Genomic DNA, 21,939 nt, shown 5'->3' on the forward strand with positions numbered 1-21,939 from the left:
TAGAAAATGTGTATTGTATTTGGATATACAATTTGTTTAAAATGAAAACAAGTAAAATTAATTATGAATGTGATGTCTTTTATTTAGCAGAATTGCATTGGGTAGTTACAGTTACAGGCTCAAGATGCTGGATGACCACATTCATGTGAAATTAGTGATTGTCGGTTGTGAGTGTAATGTGACATTGTGATAAACAGCACTCAGTAAGACCTGTTTTAAAAGTAAATGGTGAAAAAGCCAAGCAGTTTCTTAATGAAACACAAGTATACTATTCCTCTAATCAATATTTATCATTACCTCTTTCTTATAATAATGCTGCTCTAATGTTGACTTGATGAATTCAATCCTCAAATCTGGAAAAGCAGAGTTTTTTTGAGGAAGCACCTGCTCGCTGGCACAGATATATTTCCACGGTAAACACTGGAAGAGTGAGGAACGTCATCCGGAGCACAATAATAAGGGGCTTTCCCGTAGCCATGTTTACTTCAGAGCAATTTGCCTTTTGAACAGCTGCACAGACTTGCTCCCAACTGCAGATGTGTCATTTCAACAAAGAGTGTGACAGGTACTGGGGAAAATTGAGTTTTGGTACTTAAAGGAATACTTTACCCTAAAAATGACCATTTGTATATCAATTACTCAGCGAGTGTTGCCTTGAATTTGTGAAGAAAACAATATTGTTGCATGCCACCACAGTTGATCTAAACATGTCTTCATTGATATAAAAGGGCCTTTGACAACAGCGAATCATCAAACTCTGCCACAACTTGTGCACTATATTCCAACTCGCTTTATACAGTCGCATGCTCAGTACTTCCCAAACACTTAACACGCTAAAACTTTACTATTTTACATCACTTCCACTACTAGCCTAAGAGGCTTGCGCAGGCGCACTACTCGTCCTTGCAAGTACAGAGGAGTAGTGTGCCTGCACAAGAGGGAGATTGTTTATGCAGAAGTGATGGAAATATTAAGGTTTTAGTGAAATGCATGTGTTTGGTAATGCATGCAACAAACTTTTATTTCTCTGGTTTTTGATTCTCTATCCGCCATGGAGAGACTTTCTTTTTTCTCAAATTCAAGGCAACACTTGCTGAGTAATTGATATACAACTGGTTGTTTTGAGTTTTCTTTATAATATCATAGTAATGTACCGTATTAAAGTTTACACTAAAATAAGAAAATTAAATCAGTATGTATACATGCACTTAAATGCCTTTACATTACAGTAAACCCCTTAAGTGAGCTTGATGTCTGCTGAATAATGGAGGAAAAGCAATAGGAAAGGTGAAGCTCTCCCAAAACTCATGAACATCCAAAGGAACAGCAGAAGTGCCTGTTGAATGCATGGGGGAGTTCAATTGTTCCTTGTTTATTGACAATCACTTTGTCTTTTTAAGGCAAATGCAGGAGCGAGACCTTCTCTCACTCTATGTGTGACAGAGGATAGAAATGGTTCCCACACAGACAGGAAGTCAAAGAGGGGCCTCTTGTGATGTAGAGGGGGATCAAAAGTGAGGAAAGTGTGTCCCTGTGTGTTGATTTGTGTTGATTTGGGTGTTGATGTGTGTGTGTGTGTGTGTGTGTGTGCGTGCGTGCGTGCGTGCGTGCGTGTGCATGTCTAAATCAAAGCTCTGATGAACACTGACTGAGCACTTACTGTGCAGCTTCTAGTAAATATTCAATTTATAATCTGTGTTTTATATAATGAATGTCCAGTTTAACCCCACACTGTCGAACACATAAATCTAAAACATGCACATCAGCACATATTTTCAGTCACATGCAGTGCAAACTCACATTGATGACGGGAATTGAAATGCTCATTGGCAGCATGTATGCTTTTGGCCAGGACCACGTTAGTAAAAGAGACCCACGCTCCCTTTCTTTCCCACCGTTGTTCAGGTTATCCTGTGGGGCCACTTATGACCCTTCTGCAGGCAGGATGCAATGTCTGGGGACTCCAACAGGGCTGTACACAAGCATCCGCCAAGCCCTGGGAAGAAAACAAGGGCTGATGGAAAACCAGGAGAAGGGAGCATAAAGAGAAACAGCAGTTAGCAACCAGGACGCACTCAATAACACTCACCATGCACCTGCAGCCAGTGTGTGTATATTTGTGTGTATGTGTGTGCAGTGAAGTGAGGTTGTTCCTTTAAAGAACTACAGCAAAGCACAGTCCCCACACACAGCACAGGTGGTCCAAACAAAAACCTGTGAAGTGTTGCCCGGAGAGTAATATCCCCACGTTGCGTGTTGTATAAAGTCCCCCATAGGAAACAAACACTTCCGGTGCTGTAAGATTTATTGTTCCCTGCACTTATAGGTTACAACATACTCTGAATGATATCTTCCTCACAAGGTTCTTTGATTCATCCTTAACAACATTTGATGGTCATTTAGCATGCAAACCAGAAACAAAAGGGTCATAATTACTGCTAGATAACTCAAGGACATATAGTTTTGTGTTGATTGTTTCCATCACTGAAGAAGAGGGGTGAATTCCCTCTTCAGTGCATTGTGTGGTGAGAATAGGAAAGATCTGGTTAACTGTGCTGTATGGTGTGAAAACCCAAAGCATTGTTATACTTTGATAGATTGACCGCACATCAGCAGCTTGCGTCACCCCCCCCTCCCAATGCCACAGACTTTGCATCTGTATTCACATCCGCACTGGACAAGCATTACACAAAACAAATCCACAAAGTTCAACACTCTATTGAATCATTTCTATGTACATGTAGGAGTTTGTGTAAGGGTTAACTATTCATAGAAATGGCATACATTTAGGGAAAAGTTGGCAAAAGTGTCTTTAAATAGACCTATTGTAGGAGAGTCAGGGTTTAAAACATGACTTTCTACCCCCTCTAGTGTCAACAGTGGGGAACATTAACAAGCAGACCTTAGCCATGGACTGTTTTATGTGTGAATGCAGAATCGGTACATAGACTTTGAATACATTTTACAATTTTAATCCAAAGTAGTGTTTATTGCTCATTTATTTGCACAGAAAATAATCAAAAAACTAAAATCAAGTCATTTGTGTAGCAGAGCTTATAAAAGTCCTCCTCAAAAAGCACTAAAAGTAGGGTGGGTGGATCTACAGTATACTGATACTAAGTATTGATACTAAAACTGCAAAGGATCTGTCTTGAACACTCTTCAAAGTGCAAACACCTTTTTCCTCTGCTGCTGTTGAGTTATTTACCATTAAAAATGGTCTTGTGTTTTAACATGCATTTAACTAAGAAGAAAAAAAAGTAAAAAAGAAATACTCCATGCTTCCCAATTTATTTGGGGGTAATAAAAAAGAACGTATGCTGAAGTAGCCTATAAATTATGCCTTCACCTTATAATAGCTGTCTACATGACAGTACATAAGTTGCTCTAAATGTTAAAAGTATCAGTATCTGTATCAATTTTAGTGATTCTAGCCTCTGTATTACTTTGGATCAAATCAGTTATATATAACTGCAATATACAATCCTACTTATATTATGTTCCAATTTCTGGTCAGAAGGCCAAAGGTAAAAGAAGGGTTGTAATGATTAAGAAAGGAACAAAAAAAGAACTTTAAACTGTTTAAGTAGAAAAATGTATACTTTGAAGATCTAGAACAATATGAAGAATTAACACTGCAATAATACTGCTGCACCATTACAATATTGTGCCAAAACTGTATCAGTTTATAATCAATACTTTTTTAACTTCAATTTTACCTTTAACCTTGCACGAGAATATGAGAATAATATGTCCATTCCTCCCTGAACCACATCGGATTCTCCAATACTGTTTCTGAATTGGAGGGTTTCAAGACCAGTTCTCCCCTCCATCTTGTGGCAAGAATGTGTACTGCTTTACTAAAGTACTGTAAACATGCATTGCAGTTTCCTAAACTGCACAGATGAATTGTAGAGATAAACAACACAGCAGCTTAAACCACTAGAGGAACTGAGAAATTTGTCATGGAAACTATGCTTTCTTTTATTTATAATACCCAGCACTCAACCACACTTATTTATTACTCAATACTAACCACCCATGCAGACACATAGAGCACAAGCCCTTTTCCACTCCAGATCTCATTTAAAATATATATATGCCAGTTACATATTACACATTTTGAAATTCAACCATCCGTATTAATTACTAAACTTCCTTCTCTTTGTAATTTGACCTTGGTTGTGCTGTGAGTCTGAAGACTAAAGATGAACTGTATTCATCCACTTTGTTCATTAACCAATTTTTGATTAAAGTGAACTAATTGAAATTTAATCAGCAGGTGAGGTGATCTTTGTACTGGTTTGTTAGATGATCTGCTGCAGAGGCAAGGAAGGGAATTATGGGACAAAAATAAATAGACAAACTGCTATCTATTTACGGTAAACTCAAAGCATTCCCGCAGGGGAGGCCCTGGTCTTCACAGTGAGAGAGAGAAACAGAGAAGAACAGATGAGAGAGAGCAAGAGAGAGAGAGAGACTCTCAGAAACAAAACGAGCAAGTGAGAGTGACACAGTGACGTACAGTTGGTTTTCAATAAGGAAATTGAAGACATATTGCATCTGGAGTACTTTTGAAGACACAAGCCGGGGGACAAGTTCAAGGTATTTATCTGCTTATCACACTGCAGACTGCTAACAGAAGTGCAGGTTATATTATGATGGTAAAATGAACAATCATACCAAATAGTGTAAAATGTTCAAGTAAAAGAATGAATTTAATAAACTGTTCTAATGTTTTAAATGGAACAAATGAACACTAATAGTTTTACTGGTAGGCCGTAACAATGACAATCATAAGAGAACATTTACAGCAATTATATGGAGACAAAAAACGTGTTAACATAGTCTTAATCACACAAGCGGTTACAAACTATCATGACATTATACGTGAAAATACATTTAGACAAAGAAAAACACAATGCCTAGTGTGTGTGGAAAATGTGCGCTGGAAGTATCCATAAGGTACAGAAAATTTGCAAAGATCAGTGAATATAAAGATAATTGTCCTTTAATTTATCACATGAAAACAGATTTATACTATAAGTTACATTTAAATATCAATAAAGGTTATAGAAAGTTCCACTTATTGGATATTTTGTAGGCGATAAAAGTTCCACGATTGTCACCATGACAGTTTTCTGAAAGTACGTTTTATACATGAATTCATGGCAACATTAAAGCATATTTTGGCAATATTCATGTTACATCGCTGACACAAATATGCTGACATCAAAAGCCATTTAATGAACAGCAAGCCAAATAATGTGTGACTGCAAGTCCAAGCTCCTACACTCTGAGGTTTTGGTTGTATATAGCACATATTGTTACTGTATGTGTAAGTGTTGCTATTTAAACTTGCTAATTTGCATGTACAAACTTTCATTTCTATGATAAACATGAATTCATTCAGGTTATTTAACTATTAGTATTATTTTTGTTTTATTCATCATCTATCTAAAAGTTTTAATATGCACATCAGATAAAACTGTGTCCTCGAAAAGATTTAGAAAATTATTATTTTGGTCATTATTATAATAATTATTATTATAATTGCGCCTTAAATAATGCTGTCACATTGGTGCAAATAGTTTACTGAAAATGTTTGCATCTGCTTCTTATTTGCTAATTTAAGCTCTTTATTCTTCTCTATTTTTAACTCTGACATGACAAAACAGATGTGTCATAAACTGTCCATGCAAATGCTACTACTGTATATGAAGACTACTTCCTCTTATAAGAAGCGATTTGCTTTAGGCGTAATTGTAACCAAGACATAAAACTAAATAGAGTCTCTCCACTGATGATTTAGCTAGTTTCTGAGTGACTTTAATTCATTTTTCAGCAGTGGGTATGAACTCACAGACCAGGCCCTACAGTGGGAGGAGAGGAGAGTGAAAACAGCTTCAGTAAAGCTCATCTTCTTTATCAGGTGAGAGCACAGAAATGAACATGTAACTATTGGAGGCTCTGAGCAGGAACTGGTGGTATTTGATCATGTAAAATGAACTGCACGGCATTATGCAGCATTGTATTGTACTATTATATTGAGTAAATCTTGTTAATAGAATGCAGTATAATTGAAGGGTGTATACATGCAGGATGGGCTGCAGTTGCAGTGGCCAGAAACAAGTAAAAGATGACAAGTACAAAGGAAAACACAACTCTCAGGGCTTCAGCTCGTCAAATCACATAGTAAGTAGACCACTTAAAGGAAAAAAGCTTTATTTTCTTGAACTAAGTACAAAGTATAGTAATTATTTCAAATTATTTGCCAGTGTTTTTCACTGACTTACTGCACATTTTGAATATTAAGAAAATATATGTTTGTGTTCTTTAGGCACGAAGTGGAAACACCGATTTGGATAACGGTAATCACTGAACACAACACATATAACAAACTTTCTACTATATAAAATACTCTACTATATAAAATAACGGGCCAGTGTTAACGCAGTCAACTGCTGCTGTGCAGAGAGACTTCAGTAGCCGTGAGAGGAGGCTACATTTAGCGATTGAAATCTTGTTTGTGTTTCCTCTGGTCTCTTCTGGAGAAACGATGAGATTGGTAACGAAAGACAGTCGATTTCGTGTCAAAGAATCATACAATGTAAAAACTATGCTGTAGGGGAGAGCAGGGTGGAGTTGAGCCAGTTTTTGCTCAAGGCATCTTTAAAATGAGAGCGTGAAAGTAATGTCTCCAACTAAATTACATATATTTTTCAGGATATAGCATAACGTAGTAGTATATAGTATAACCTGCTTTTTCCTCTCTGATCCAGCTTGCATGATGGTTTTTGGTCTAAATTCAAAATGTCACATCATTTCAGTGATAGAATGTAAGAATGCAATGTAGAATTACGGTAAAATAATCCTTTAATAATAATCATTATAACACTTTATTTAAAAAACTACTAAAGTGCAGCCACAATTTAGAAAATAAAATACATTTAACATTCTAATTAGTACTGTAACATTATACTTTTTTTAGTGTAAAATATTGACAAATTGCTGACATTTTGCTAAAGCTAGCTCTGACTAATGTTATACCAGAGACAGTTTAAAAAGAGCATCTTTGGTTACTCCAAGGTTACACTGTCCGCTAGAAGACGAAACTGGAAATCAATTCTTCTTCACCACTTTAAAAACAGCAGTATGGTGTCAGCACAGCACAACTTGCTGTGTAGGCTACAGTGTTTGAGCGGCAAAGAAGAATTGATTACCAGTTTGGTTTGCTAGCAGAGAGTGTATAACGTTAGTTAGAGCTAACTTAATGGCCGTTTAATCCGAGTGACACTACTTTAAAGTAGATTTCAATAGTAGGCAGTATCGGAGGCATTTCCGATAGCTCTAGGTTAGAGCTAACGTCATGCCGACAGTATAGCCTCAAGTTGTAACTTCCTAAAGCACTGACACGTGTGAGATTTTTCCAAACCTGTTTGTAATTGTTAAGACACATGAATAATGACCCCTTGAACATAAAAAATCACTTTGAATGGAAAAAAAATATATACACCCAGTCCGATCTGCCGGTGATTTGATTTCGCCCTGCAGCTCAGGTTGGAAACCTGTACGTGTATCTATCCTGCTTCCGTTACAAATCTGCGGGAACCAATCACAAACTGGCTTATCCACCTGGCGCGCTATATAAAAGATTGAGCTTGGTCTGGTGATAGCCAGACTACTATGGACTTCTATTCCTCAAATTCCTTCCTAAAATAAGTAAAATGGATGACTCCTGAAAAATGTATGGTCACCTGACCAATTTTGTCTATGGTTGCCTAGAAACAAGGGTGACTTAACTTACCCACAGGCTCAAACCATCCCGCTCCCCCCTACTTTTACTTGCGCTATACTTCCACTATATTAACTTTTATGTCCAAAGCACTCAAACAAAAATACAACAAATAGTTCACATTTGCAATCAAAGAAAAAATACTATTTTTATTAGAAAATCACTTTCTTTGAAATAAGTTTTCTTTACTTGTCTTTAGATGATGTTGTGTTTGTGGCACAACATGACTTCAAAGCAACCAACAACAGAGATCTACCTTTCAAAAAGGGAGACAAACTTCAGGTTTTACAGGAGTAAGTAGCCTCGTCCTATACAGCATGTATCCAGCAGTAGTGAAACAAATGACTTCTAACCTGAGGACATGAAAATGATCTGACATGTTTGTCTGTTTGTAGAAACGGAGAATGGTGGGAGGCTAAATTGTTGGCGACTGGACAGGAGGGCTTTATACCATGTAACTATGTAGTCAGAGCAGATGCACTGGACATTGACAAGTAAGAGACAACTTCATACACTGCGTGGCAGATCAAATGTTATAGACCATTAAACACATATGTATGTATGTTTTTAATTAGTTATATAAAGTGAGTATTGTGGTTCTCTCTTGTGCAGATGGTTTTTCAGGGACATGAGTAGGAGAGAGACTGAACGACTGCTTTTAGCCCCCGGAAATAAACCGGGTGCCTTTCTAGTTCGAGAAAGTGAGACCTGTAAAGGTGACTGCCATCATTTTCTTTTTTTTGTGATCATGCCACATATCTGAATTTGTTCAAGTATTGTATAGATTGTACATGTAACTGTACGATCTATTTGTTTTCCCCTCAGGGTCCTTCTCACTGTCAGTCAGAGATTGTGTACCAGAACATGGAGATGTGGTAAAACATTACAAGATCCGCTGTCTGGACAAAGGTGGCTACTACATCTCCCCCGCCAACGCGTTCCCATCCCTACAGGAACTGGTCAAATACTACACCCGTAAGTAATGAAACGGAACGCATTTTATCAATTTACACAACTTTGATCAAATTCTGCTTCATTTTGAAAAGTAGGTCTGCAAATATGTTTTGAAATGGTTCCTAATCAGTAAATAAAATACATACATCATGTGTTGATTTGCATTCAGATTTGATTCACTGCTGTGAAGTTTAAGACGGCTGCACTGACTTTGAATTGAATGAGGAAGTTAGACCCTTGTGAAGGGTTGTGCATTTCCTGTGCAAGAGATGTGATAGTCATTCCACTCCTGTGACTAAACCACAAGATAGGAAAGCCAAACCTCTAGAATGGCTGCCAATGCACAGCAACGTACTGTATAAGAAATAAGTACAGACAAACAAGTGTTATTCAAGGAAACAAGCTCATCAGACTGTTTCAGTAACTAAATTTAGCACAACAGCAAAGAAAAAATTAAATATTGTTTATTACATCTGCAAGTTTCATGTTTGGGTTCAGGTACAGCAGACGGGTTGTGTCAACGGCTGTATGCCCCCTGTAAGGCTAAGGCACCCGAGCAGCAGTGGGCACAAGACGAATGGGAGATTCCCAGAGACACCCTGAAAATGGTGAAGAAGCTGGGGGCCGGGCAGTTTGGAGAAGTGTGGATGGGTGAGAGAAAGTTTACAATTCATCCTGGGAACATTTTATAACTCAAGGCGGTAGAGTACAGTGAGGTAAGCGCCCCTTTTTAATTCCCACTGCAGGTTATTATAAGAACACCCAGAAGGTTGCTATTAAGACCCTAAAGGAGGGAACGATGGAGCCTGAGGCCTTCCTGCAAGAGGCCAACCTGATGAAGCAGCTGCAGCATGAACGACTGGTGCGCCTCCATGCTGTGGTCACTATTGAGCCCATTCTTATTATCACTGAGTTCATGATCAATGGTAAGACAAAGAATAAGAGAGACGATCTGTGATGATTGGGCTACAATACATTACTGATTAATCTGGCAATTATTTTCTTAATTTATTGTTTGGTCTAAAAATTGTCTACTTCTTTTAATGTCGGAAGTGACGTCTTCAAATGTCTCATTTTGTCCAACCAACAGTCCAAAACCAAAAGCTATTCAATATACAAAGAAATAAAACAGAGAAAAGCCAAACAATCCTCACATTTGAGAAGCTAAAATAAGAGAATATTTGGCATTTTGCTTGAAAAATGACGTCAACTATTAATTGTTCAACAATACAGTTGCAGATTTATTTTGTGTCGATCACTGTGTCGAAGATTATATGATTAAGTCTTTGTGAACAAAAACATGAAGACTTCTCACTTAACAAAACACATACGTGGACTGGCCACAATAAAATGAACACTTGTACAATACTAGAGAGCGCAGACCTCCGCCAAGATAGTTGATCCAATTAATTTTTGAGTCTATAATATGAGTTATTATATTCAATTAAGTATTAAGTAAGGTTTGTTGGAGAGAGAACAAACTTAGTTGAAAACTATAGACTTCCATCAACTAAAATATAACACCAAAAGTTTTCACAAATATAATATTTATTGCAGGGTTGTTGTATTGAATTGTATTGAGCAGGTGTTTGCGTTCATGTACTGTATGTAAAAGCAATAGTTGTACCCTTATCACTTAGTATCATGCAACACTAAAATTGCATCAGCATCATGACCATTTGGTTGCTTCCAGTTTACACCGTTTAATTGTGAGAAGTTTCTACGAAACAGCAATTTGTTTTTGAATCATTATAATTATTATCTTTCATTTGTTATGACGATGGAGTTATCCTTCTCCTTTTCTCATTTGCAGGGTGTCTTCTGGACTATCTGAAGTCAGACAAAGGGAAAGAGCTAAAGCTACATAAGCTGATAGACATGTCAGCGCAGGTTGGAAACCTTTAATTGTAATTGCACAATGATCTCTGTGATCATGATCTATGTGAATGTGCAGAGTTAATATCTTGTATGTGACCTTTTCATCATATTGCTAACCCCCACTTCTCAAAGATCTAATTAAAGCTTTTCTCAGAAATTTTGAGAAGTACAGACATTTATTTTCCACTGTGCTTCCCATTTCTTATACTGCTACTTTTGTTTACCACACTATAACATTCACAGATGTTTGCCTTTTCTGACAAAAACACTAGCCTTCTCAACGACCTCAAAGTCTATTTATACACACAAGCTGCTCTGTGTCACGTCTAGTATATGTGCTTTGACACCAGCTATGATGTGTATACACGTTGAAACTGTTACCAGTAGCTGTGTAGTTTCTGTGGTGGGTTTTTGGCTCGCCTGGCTTGAAAGCCTCACCCTACGTCAATTATTAACATCCGGACAGGAAACCATGTTATTTTTCCATTTACAGTGAGCTCCCTCAAAACTCTTTTGCCCCTCCAAAAAAGCATTTTGACTTCCTGAGAGTTGGTACATCCTGTTAAACCCACTTTGCTGCTATTATCATACACGCAAACACAAGTATTCACACATAGGCCTACATGTACCTACACGATTGCATGTGCTCAACTGAGACTACTGTAAAAACTGTACAGAGGAACCAGACACATGCAGTACGTCTACAAAATCTCCATTTATTCTATGGGTTAATTGTGCTGTGAAACATACCTTTCAACTGCAGTCAACTGTCCTATTTCTTGAGACAAATGAATGCTTCATTTTCTGACTTTGCATTTAAACTGATAATTCTCTTAGGAAGGGTTTTGCAATATGCCTGTCTTTCTCTCTATACCACAGATAGCTGAAGGCATGGCATACATTGAGAAGAAGAACTACATCCACCGAGACGTGCGTGCAGCCAACATTTTGGTCAGCGACAGCCTGCACTGCAAGATAGCAGATTTTGGCCTGGCCAGGATCATCGAGTCAGAATACACAGCTCAAGAAGGTGCAGTATGTGCAGTGTTTTCCCACATTGGACAATAAATGCATCCAGGGCCGTAGCCAAGATTTTTGGAAATACTAATGTCATAAGTTCAAGTCACCAAATGCACCCCCCACCCTACCCTATTTAACTAGACACCAAAAAGGTTTCTACATTTCCTTTTAATTATTTGTATTTTTTATATTGTATCTTGAGTTGACTATTCATTTTATTTTTCTGTAAGGTTTACAGCAATATGAAGGTTTAAATTACATAATATTCATTTGGCAGACGTTTAAATTAGTGCATTCAAACTGAAATGTAACAAGAAATGTATGCGGGAAGTACAACACACGCTTTGTCGCAAGTGCCTTTTTTTCTTTTAAGATGGCTAGTGTGGCGTTCAGAACTGTAATGCTGTTTTGATCATTTCTCTGAAAATACTGCAACCAACCCAAACACCCAACATGTGTAATTTGTCATTGTAGAATGTTAAGTCTCCCCATGTTGCTAAAACCCCCAAGTTCCCGGAAGAAATACATCAGTGTCCTCAATGGTGGCTGTGACCCTGAAAATTAGATGCACATTATCTCAACTAATTTGCTGATAACATGCTATGGTTATGCGATCATCTGTCCTATGCTATAGTGTAGAGGCCCAGCAGTGGGCGATGGGTGGATCACAGTAAATGTAATTTTGCATTGTGATAGCAATATAATTTGTGATGTGGTAAATATTTGAGAAATTCAATTGAGATATCTTTTTTAGGCATAATGCTGATGGAACGTTTATTTTTGACTACTCCAGTGATTTACATAGCAAACAAATGTATCACATTGATGCAAAAATCCCCTCAATACAATATTTGCCATCATTGCCATCATTGATATTAAAGAGACTGCCACCTCTGTATAAATGCTACAGTTATATCTCTAACGGTAATTTCATCTCAGGGTACATGTCGTCATATCGCCCCACATCAAAGGGGAAAAAACACATGTTGAAACACCTACATATTCTACATACAGTTATCAGCCAGTAATACAATTTCCCCCACTTTTTTTCACCCTGTCTCTGAAAACTAGGCGCTAAATTTCCCATCAAATGGACGGCTCCAGAGGCCATCAATTATGGTACATTCAGCATCAAATCGGATGTGTGGTCCTTTGGGATCCTCCTCACAGAGATAATCACCTATGGTAGAATACCATACCCAGGTACGAAAGTGAGAAATGTATTTTAAAAAAGAGAGAGAAATATTTACTAATGTACAAATTACTTTTTATGATATTGTTTAGAATGCAAATGTTGCATTGTTACTTTGTAGCTAAGTAAATTGCACGATAGGATGACTAAAATATATAAAAAGCTCACACTGCCTGCATTTTCTTTTTCTTAATCAGGGATGACCAACCCAGAGGTGATCAGGTGCCTGGACAAGTTGTATAGGATGCCGTGTCCGGACGGCTGTCCCACGGAACTCTATGACATTATGAGTATGTGCTGGAAGCAGAGGCCTGAGGACCGGCCGACTTTTGAATTTCTGCAAAACACTCTCAACGACTTCTTTATCGCCACAGAGGGACAATATGAGATGCAGCCGTGATTAAAGAAAATGTTTCCTGTTGATAAGCAGAAGACAGCAAGATGTCCTAAAGAGAGAAATGAGACTTGAATGGACAGAGGATGAGGACCAACCAGACATCTTTTTTTTTTTTTAACTGATACAATTTTTTTTTAAACATTTCAAATGGACACATTTCTTTTACACCTACCTTCTAAGTGAATGTAAAAGCTAGTCATGGCTTCTTCTGTCTCTAGCAGCTAAGAGTTTCTAAAACATGTTAAAGTCAGAAAAGAAAGGAAATGTTTTATTATATTGACTGTACTTCTGCTTTTGATGGCTTCCATTCTTGCCATGGAGTATAAGGAGACATTATTAGGACTAATATATGATGGTTAAAAGAAGGAATATGGAAATACAAATACAGTACATGATGTATTAAAGGCCTTTGGAACTGAGGAAGTTGGCACAGGTAAACTTAAAGATGAAACGTTTGCATGGTGCAGATACGAGCAGCCTGAGATTACATGCACAATATTTTGCACTTTTTTTATTTTATTCCTTAAGTTGTTCATACATAAAAAAGAAAGGGACTTTCTAAAGAGAATTAATACTTGGATACATGTTTTTGTAAATAAAAATATTTACATTATTTAGAATGTTTGGTTTGTTCTTGTATTTCCTTTGAATTGGTTTATTTAAAGTGCCATAAAACATTCTCCACAGGCATTTTAAATCAAGTTTATAGTGGCTACAATCACTTTTTACTGACCTACTCTATCATTCACTGAGTATGCTTAACATAAAACTTTAAAGGAGAGAAATGTTTAAAGGTTTTTTTTTTTTTAAGTGTCACATTTAAAAGACGATGGCTCTCGGAACAAGGTTTTGCATAAAAGGATTTCCGATATAAACATAATAATCACACATAAACATTAAGTTATAAAGTCTGGAATTTTAATTTGAGTTTGAATCATGTTAAAACATTGGTGCATGGAGGAGAATGCAACAGTGATGAGTGATAACAACTCAAAGGTAAAACACTAACTTGTGAAAGACTAGAGTTGCCTACAGGAAGCCTTTAAAAGTAACTGACTCTCCTAAATTACCGCAGTTATGATCCTCTAGCTAAACCATCCCTTGGGGGCCCAGACAGTATCTTAAAGATAAGAGAGTGGAATGGCCGCAGCAGCCAGGGGTTAAACACTGCTACTTCCTGAATGGACAGGAAACAGGAAGTGTGCGTCAGCATTCCTCAAATGCCACACAGCTAAAACGCCCTCACATGCCAAATTGGTCAGGTTTTTTTTATGTTTAAAAACATGTTTAACACACTGTTTAGTATTTGTTAGTTGAGAGACATTCAGCTTTTTATTTTATGGTTGATAAAGCGCCTTTGAACTGTGTGGGGGAGACTTTTATTTTGTATGTAATCTAATGGAAAAAAACATTTTAAATATTCACCAACTCTCATAAATCAATAGTACACATAAGTTTCACCATCTTCACGTAAATAAATCTAGATATATTATTACTTATACTGATTATTACTACTGAGTGATTTCATATTTATGTCCCACTGGCCAGCTTTCCTGTTGTATCATCAAAACCGTCTCCAACAGCAATTGGAAAGGTTTTATATGAATGAGCTCAGGGTATCAACAGCATCTTACTTTAATTCCATTAAATGCATGCCAGCGTCAGATAGCTGCCACATTAGCAGTCTGTGTAATATCAATCTTTCTTATGAATGCAAGCAAAGACAGTTTAATGGCAATTTTGACTGTTCAACACCTGTGGTGTTTTGGATGTTTTCCTTCATAAGTTATGGAAATTAACAATTCCCCACAGTCCTGTGATTACTTTTCTTTTCCTGATAATACAAATCAAAACTTATAAAGGCATACACGTTAATGCAGAAACAGTGTTAAAGTCAGTACTATACTCTTGTCATCCTGCAGAGGTCAGTGTCACACAGTTTCACATTATGTGCCATAAACTGCAGAGACTGTTGCTATACTCAATTCAATTCAGTGTATTCCTGAGAGAAGAATTGAGAAAAGTCAAATTTCCTTCATTCTTTTTTATATCATGATTGTATTTTAATGACAGGAAATGAGGGGAAAGAGAGATGGGGAATGACCAAGCTCCCTGGCTGGATGCAAGCCATTTAAGTTTCCCTTAAGTCAGTAGTTTTTATTGACTACTGAGCTATGGGATGCAACATTTACCTTGACAGCAACGTACTCCCCCCCAACTAGCATTATGTACACATTTCTTGGTCAATGCTATGGCCACACATTCCTCCATAAATCATATTTCAGACTACCGTTAAACCTTAGTGTCAAACTGTGTACAACCTCACATTTCCTATCCTGCATGGTGGTCTGAGTCATTACAGCTGTGGTCTCTAACCACTGGGCCATCCTGCCATGCACTGATCCTATCACAGTTATCTGTATTCATTTGGTCTTTATCTGTCTGGCTTTCTTTGCATCTAAAAACAAAGAGTTTTTGGTGCTGGAAGACATTTAAGACGGGCAGTTCTTTAATTTAAAATTCAGTAAACCTAGAAGGCTCAAGAGGAACAATTATTAAAATATAAAGTCTTCATTCGAAAAATAGCTTTTACCTGCTTCCACATACCTATCAATTTTTTGTGCTAATTTAACCTGCTGTTTAAGCAAATACTGTTTAACAGTGGTGAATTATCTATTATCTATTTATATATATTAAATATGTTAAGAATCCATTTGTTGAGCATAAGCGGAAATATTTTCATTCCGTGCTAGATACTGTAGTTGTAATGGGACGCAGCTAATATTTGTTCGCTGTTATATACATGTAATAACATCAGTCTGTCAGCTGATGAACGGAAGGAATGACTATTAATCACATCTCACACTGCCGTATGATTGATAAGCAGCGTCACCTTGAAATGAGCCATGATGTTAACACAATATGACGAGACTTGTGGGGTAAAGGTTGGAAGGCCTAATCACCCTCTCCCCTCCTTCTGTTCATCACTGCTGCCTTAGAGGAATAATGACGGTAAAACGGCGGCTCACACACAGATTGATGAGTGATCCCTGCAGAAGGCAACACATCATTAGCATCTTCTGAGTGTAACCCCACGCTGTCCTCTGGGATAAAGACGAGCACATCACCACAGATGAAAAGAGATGTGCTTTCATCTTCCAATAATGTTGCTATTTTCAGTGACGTTCATTTGGGATTATGCTTCTCATAAACATGTTGTCTTTGCTGGGTGGGTGATGTCATTATGTTAATGGAGTCCATTAATCAAAAGTGTTTGGTCCAATAGATGTGAGGGCTCTTGAAACAATGACAGAAGATGTGCATTATGCAAAATGAGCATTTGTAACGTAACACAAAAAGAGGGACACTAGGGCTTGCAAACTCATATACATAACTTTAAAGTTTCACTGTTCTCTGACTTAGACTTTGAAAGAAAAAAGTGCAAAACTGATTACTGTTGTCATTCACTCTGCAAAAAACACCCCCCCAGAAGCTTTTTCCACCTGGGTCTAACATTGGGAGAGTTAGCGTAGAGTAGCATTATCAGCTGAATAGCTTATTAGCGCAGGGGCTAATGGACCCATGTTTGTATCTCGTAAATGACCCCACTAATAATGCCCGAAATGATACCAAACTTCTACACTAGTACAAATAGGTTATGTACTCATAAAACGATGGATTGTAAAGTTTGTAAGTACACCAGAAGTTTAACACTTGCCTGCTCTCTTCTGCTAGCTGCTGCTGCTGCTGCTGCTACCTGCAGTTAGACGAGTGCTTAGGGCCGTCTACAAATTACTACACCGAAAAGAGATACAACAAAAATATTTATTAATTTAATGATTAAATAAGGTAATGTCTCCAAACTTATCTCAGTTATTACTTGTCTCCTGCTAGTTATACTACAGCACTTACTTTTAAAAAAAAGTTAAATTAAAAAATATTTTTTTTGCATCTCTTTTCGGTGTTGTAATTTGTAGACGTCCCTAAGCACTCTTCTTACTGCCGGCAGCAGCAACAACAGCAGAGAGCAGAAGCCAGCAGGCAAGTGTTCATAAACTTCTGGTGTACTTACAAACTTTCCAATCCATCGTTTTATGAGTGCATAACCTATATGTACTACAGTAGACGTTTGGTATCATTTCGTGCATTATTAGTGGGGTCATTTACCAAATACAAACATGGGTCCATTAGCCCCTGCGCTAATAAGCTATTCAGCTGATAACGCTACTCTACGCTAACTCTCCCAGTGTTCGACCCAGGTGAAAAAAGCTTCTGGGGGAGTGTTTGGCTCGAGGTCATGGTGCAAACGACCCTAGGGTGAAGTTACTCCGAACCATCACTTTAACACAAATACACCTGCAATAGGGAAACTTCTGTCTACCACTGACATACAGAAACATGTTCATGTTCATATTTCCTCGTCATTTGGAGTATAAACACTTTGCTCTCTCTCTCTATTGCTAGTCAGTAGTGTGCACTCAATGCTAAACATAACAAAAAGAAAATGATGAAGATCAAAAAAGAGAAAAGAGCCATCTTATGCTGAGGCCATTTGTGCTAATGGAATTTTCTTTGGTGAAGCCAAAACAAAAGAACTCTGCACACAAGGGCACAGTTTGTGGACACCTGCTACCTCTTTGTTGGGCTGATTGGGAAGGATTTAGAAACCATCTGTGAGATTGATATTATCTCTTGATATACGAGTCTATGTCAATTAATTTACTGTAAGATGCCTTAAAGCCGTAAGGTAGCAGAAACCGCACCACCCCCTCAAATGTATCTGGTAATTGACCACCGTGGTTGTGCTCAATGTTGAGTGAAGGACACCGGTAACTACAGGAAAATTTAATTATATGTGCGCTGGTGCAGTAAAAAGAAGAATATTGCAATGTGGGCTGAAATGTGACAATTCAATGTTCTTGCAGACCTTCTCTCTCCACTGTTTAGCCTTAAAGGTCAAAATTATGTGATTAGTTTTAAGAGAATGTGAAGAACCAGACTAATTAAGAATTCTGGTATAAATGTGAGCATCTAACTCTCAGCTAAATCAACTCCATACAATCACATAACCCTTTCACTGGACAGTAAAACACTGAGTGGACATACACAACACCTAGTACCTTGTGTCAAGGACATTCAAGGCTTTTGCTAGCTCACCAACAGGACAGCTCATCATTCCTGATCAGTATGCAGCGCTGTGCTCCTGCCCATTTTAGGAGCCCTGCTGTCACCATCTCCCTTCTCCTGGTGGTTTGTGTACCAAATGTCAACGTAAATATTCATGTATGTGGCTTTGACCTTGGATACCCGTCTCTTCCACTATGCTTTCTCTCTGTAATATAAAAAAGAGGCAAATCAAGAAAAATAAAATGTGAAAGTGGAGGAGGTATGTTTTGTCAACAGGATCTGAAAATGTCTTTTGCATTTACAATTTATTTAAGGTAAAGTATATTATGCTATGGGAGTTATACACAGTGCTTTTATCCCATTATGCCATTTTACTTAATGCTGACTATGTAAGCGCTTTACCTCCGAATCAGAAAAAGTTTGGACTTTGGAAAGTGTCATTCAGCATAATGTTTCCAATCTTACACTCTAAGTACATGACAGTCATCAGGGAGGATGGACACAATGAACTATAAACAGTTGAAGCCTTATTAAATCCTTGTCATATTTCTGCCTTCTCATTACTTATAAAATTCTTTTACTGGGCACTGAACACCAAGCAATTAACATTTTGAATCTTTCCTCCTGCAACTTTTACTTGCTTAATTCATTTATTTAAAACAAGCTTTTTAACTTTAAGACACCACCTGCATAAATTGATTCCAATGTGTTTGAGATTATTGCAACAGTCCAGTAATGGGAAGGTGACACATTCCTTAATGTATACAGTGGCCTGACCATGTATGTTGGGAAACTTTTTTGTTGTCTTAGAGGAAATAAAAGCTAAATATTTAAGGATTTAATAAAGTACCCTGTCAGTACAAATGTCTTTTGATGCTGAGGTGATGGCAAACTGACGCCAAGGGCAAACTTGGTGTCTACTTTTAAAAGCAACCAGATATACATCGACAAACTGCTGGCATTTTTTTGCAAACACAGGAAGTCGATATCTGACTCTGAATGGAAAAATGTCCAGAGAGAAACAGTAAGCATAACCGTTGGTGCAACTGAGATGTCAGCTCTTCCATCCCTTAACCTGTGGACACTGTCCATAACGTATTGATTTTTAATTATATATACCATGCTTTTTGTTATAAAGAAATTCTCTGTTTTAATATTCCAAAACCTGCAGGGATGTATGTGTTTCCAGGAGTGAAACTTTGATACAGTATAACACAAGTCATCAGTCACAAATGGTGCTTCCACATTGAGAGTGAAAATCCATCCATTATGGTGAACTGTGTATTTTTGCACAGAGATTGAATTTGTTAGCAGAGCTCCATGTTTTACACAGGCTACACATAAAATGAAAGAATACTGAGCAGCTGAGCAACAGGGGCTACTGGTGCAGTCAAGCAATTATGTCGAAAAACAAACAACTCGATCCAAAATTAGAATGATCCTGAATTCAAGTGCAGGAGGTGTTGAGTGCTGCAGTGCAAAAGTAAAAAGCCATAAGCCTGAGTGCTGCCTGTATGGACATCCTGGCTCCATTGTAGGCTGCCCATTGGATTCCTTATAGCACACTTTCCAGTGTGATTAAAGCTTTTGTTACCTTTCCAGCATTCTGTCATTTCTTGTAAATGCTCCTATAAATCATTCCCAAGGTATCACCACTTTGATCAATTGTGAAATATTGTCTACGTTCCACTTAGATGAATTACTTTTATAGGCCTTGTTGAAAACTTAAAGCCCCAGAGTGTAACGTTTGTACTTGTTCATTATCAAAATCTGTATTGCCCTTCACAAACTTGTCCTTTTTCATGAATATTGACCACCACCATCAATTCCAAGTATTCTTATTGGCTTGAAATTTTACATTTGCGCTTGAACTGGGGTAGACTCTCCATAGTCATGCGCCATCTTGAAATACATTAGCCGGTAAGGGACATACAGGCTATACTGCTCCGCCTTTCGCGTTTTCGACTCACAGCTGCTGCTAATGGGTATCGTCGCTTCCCGACCCCGGCAAGTTTGAAGAAGGAAACCACATGTATTCAAAATCCAAGTTTCAGGAACAGGAGTCTTCTTCTTTGCCCAGAAAAAGGATATGATATATCAGAAAAAAAACACACAAAATCCCAACTAGTTAATTATCCTCCGGGACCACTGCAGTCTCCTTTTCTTTCTCTCTCCTTTTTGTCGGGTGGCGCACGTGCCCGCTCATGGTGTGAAGCCACGCCACGCTTAACATGGTGTGAAGCCACGCCACTTTCAAACATGCACTCCAAAAACCACAGCTGATAGACGGCCTTTTGTACACCTTCGCTTTTTAAAGCGTGAAGGCTACCGTAGCTGCAATACGTACTTTGAAATGCGTGGCGAGAGAGAGTTGATTGCGATATATGATCTCACCGCTAGATGGGAGAAATTCTTACACAATGTTGCTTTGAATATTATGAGGTGCTCCAAGCTTAAACCCTGTTTAAACTCAACCTTTAATTCCCACTTAATTCTACAGACTACAGCAGCTCTTGCGTCGGACTGCTGCTTTGGCTGACTTCCTTTAGATTGAGGTGATGTAACTGCAGAGTAAGTTTTCTCATGGTTAAAAGATTTATTTGGATGAATGTGGGAATGAATGAATGAATGTGAAGCAGAAAGATGTTTCCTCCATTCTTGCTCTTGATGTTCCTCAATCTGGTTATTAATGGGAAAAATGTAAGTATGTTCCCCACAATGTAGTTGTTTTTGACTTGAGCCTGAAGAGTTTGACAAATACTTCAAACAATTCAGCAACTTACTGTTATAACAGTTTTATGTCCTAATACTTTTCGCTGGATGCACATATGAACCAGTGATTAAAGGAATTTATAAAAATAGGGCAGTAAGTAATCCTGCCAAGACTTTGCATACATTCTGGCTCATCTTATTGCTAACTTGCTTAATGTGGGATCCGACGATGGGTAACATCTTACAGGACTGAAAAGAGACTGCAAGAGGATTTTTAGGAGCGAAGAATATAAATCCCAAACATAGTACAGTCAGCAAAGAACTTCCTCTCCTCTGAAAATCATAATTTACTTGATATAATATTAGAATTGAGCACAAATCACATGTCACTGCAACCTTATTTTATCCTGAGTCATGATTAGTCTAAACAGTGGGCTATTTTGCAATTATTGTGTAACTCTAACTCAAAATCTCTAAACTGTAAGATGACATGTAAGTAATTTCAATAGATGTTGTACTACAGATGAATTCAATAGCTAACTAGAAGAAAGTTCAATTTGATACACATGGTCAAAAGAAAAAGAAAGGTCTGTTCATTGGAGTCTCACTCTCACAGTCAAACCTCTATAATATACTGACTATAGGTCTTGGAAAAAAAAACATAACACAAAAGAACACAGTCAACACAGTGAGAGCTAACCACAATAACCCCACGTTACAGTGTCTCCTATTGAGAAAAAGGCCAAAGAAATGTCAGCTACAAATAGAGAGCTGTCATGGTAACTCCAATATCTGGCTTAAACAATTTTACAAAAGCCTTTGTCCGCTCCGGACTGCTGAGCTCATAGAAACCATGGCAACACC

At 37.7% G+C, this 21,939-nt stretch overlaps 2 protein-coding genes across 4 annotated transcripts in view; one reads left to right on the forward strand and one right to left on the reverse strand.

Moving 5' to 3' along the window:
- The window catches only part of si:dkey-71h2.2 (low density lipoprotein receptor adapter protein 1), a 112,373-nt gene that overhangs the window by 16,030 nt on the left and 74,404 nt on the right, over positions 1 to 21,939 (reverse strand). The window contains exon 9 of one of the 2 annotated variants that reach the window (XR_003694823.1): positions 1,801 to 1,996. The gene's annotated coding sequence lies outside the window, so the exon portion shown is untranslated. Of the gene's footprint in view, positions 1 to 1,800; positions 2,015 to 21,939 lie in introns of both variants that reach the window. The other variant, XR_003694822.1, reaches the window with a different exon arrangement.
- On the forward strand, positions 4,547 to 13,794 carry blk (BLK proto-oncogene, Src family tyrosine kinase). 2 transcript variants are annotated; one of them, XM_028604500.1, is made up of 14 exons: positions 4,547 to 4,605; positions 5,846 to 5,932; positions 6,102 to 6,195; positions 6,341 to 6,371; positions 7,995 to 8,088; positions 8,191 to 8,289; positions 8,408 to 8,511; positions 8,621 to 8,770; positions 9,248 to 9,400; positions 9,496 to 9,675; positions 10,563 to 10,639; positions 11,507 to 11,657; positions 12,719 to 12,850; positions 13,037 to 13,794. In XM_028604500.1, exons 3-14 carry the CDS (start codon positions 6,103 to 6,105, stop codon positions 13,237 to 13,239), a joined length of 1,467 nt encoding a protein of 488 aa, XP_028460301.1. In that variant the 5' UTR covers positions 4,547 to 4,605; positions 5,846 to 5,932; position 6,102; the 3' UTR covers positions 13,240 to 13,794. The 2 variants fall into 2 exon arrangements, with proteins under 2 accessions (XP_028460301.1, XP_028460302.1); XM_028604501.1 differs by having other exon boundaries at positions 4,595 to 4,605; positions 5,849 to 5,932.

The sequence above is a fragment of the Perca flavescens genome, chromosome 18, assembly GCF_004354835.1.
Source record: "Perca flavescens isolate YP-PL-M2 chromosome 18, PFLA_1.0, whole genome shotgun sequence".
Taxonomy (NCBI): domain Eukaryota; kingdom Metazoa; phylum Chordata; class Actinopteri; order Perciformes; family Percidae; genus Perca; species Perca flavescens.

Coding starts and splice junctions, on each gene's coding strand:
- blk (XM_028604500.1), top strand. CDS start 6,103: ATGGGCTGCAGTTGCAGTGGCCAGAAACAAGTAAAAGATGACAAGTAC. Junction 6,372..7,994: donor AAACACCGATTTGGATAACG/GTAATCACTGAA, acceptor ACTTGTCTTTAG/ATGATGTTGTGTTTGTGGCA. Junction 10,640..11,506: donor TGATAGACATGTCAGCGCAG/GTTGGAAACCTT, acceptor TCTATACCACAG/ATAGCTGAAGGCATGGCATA.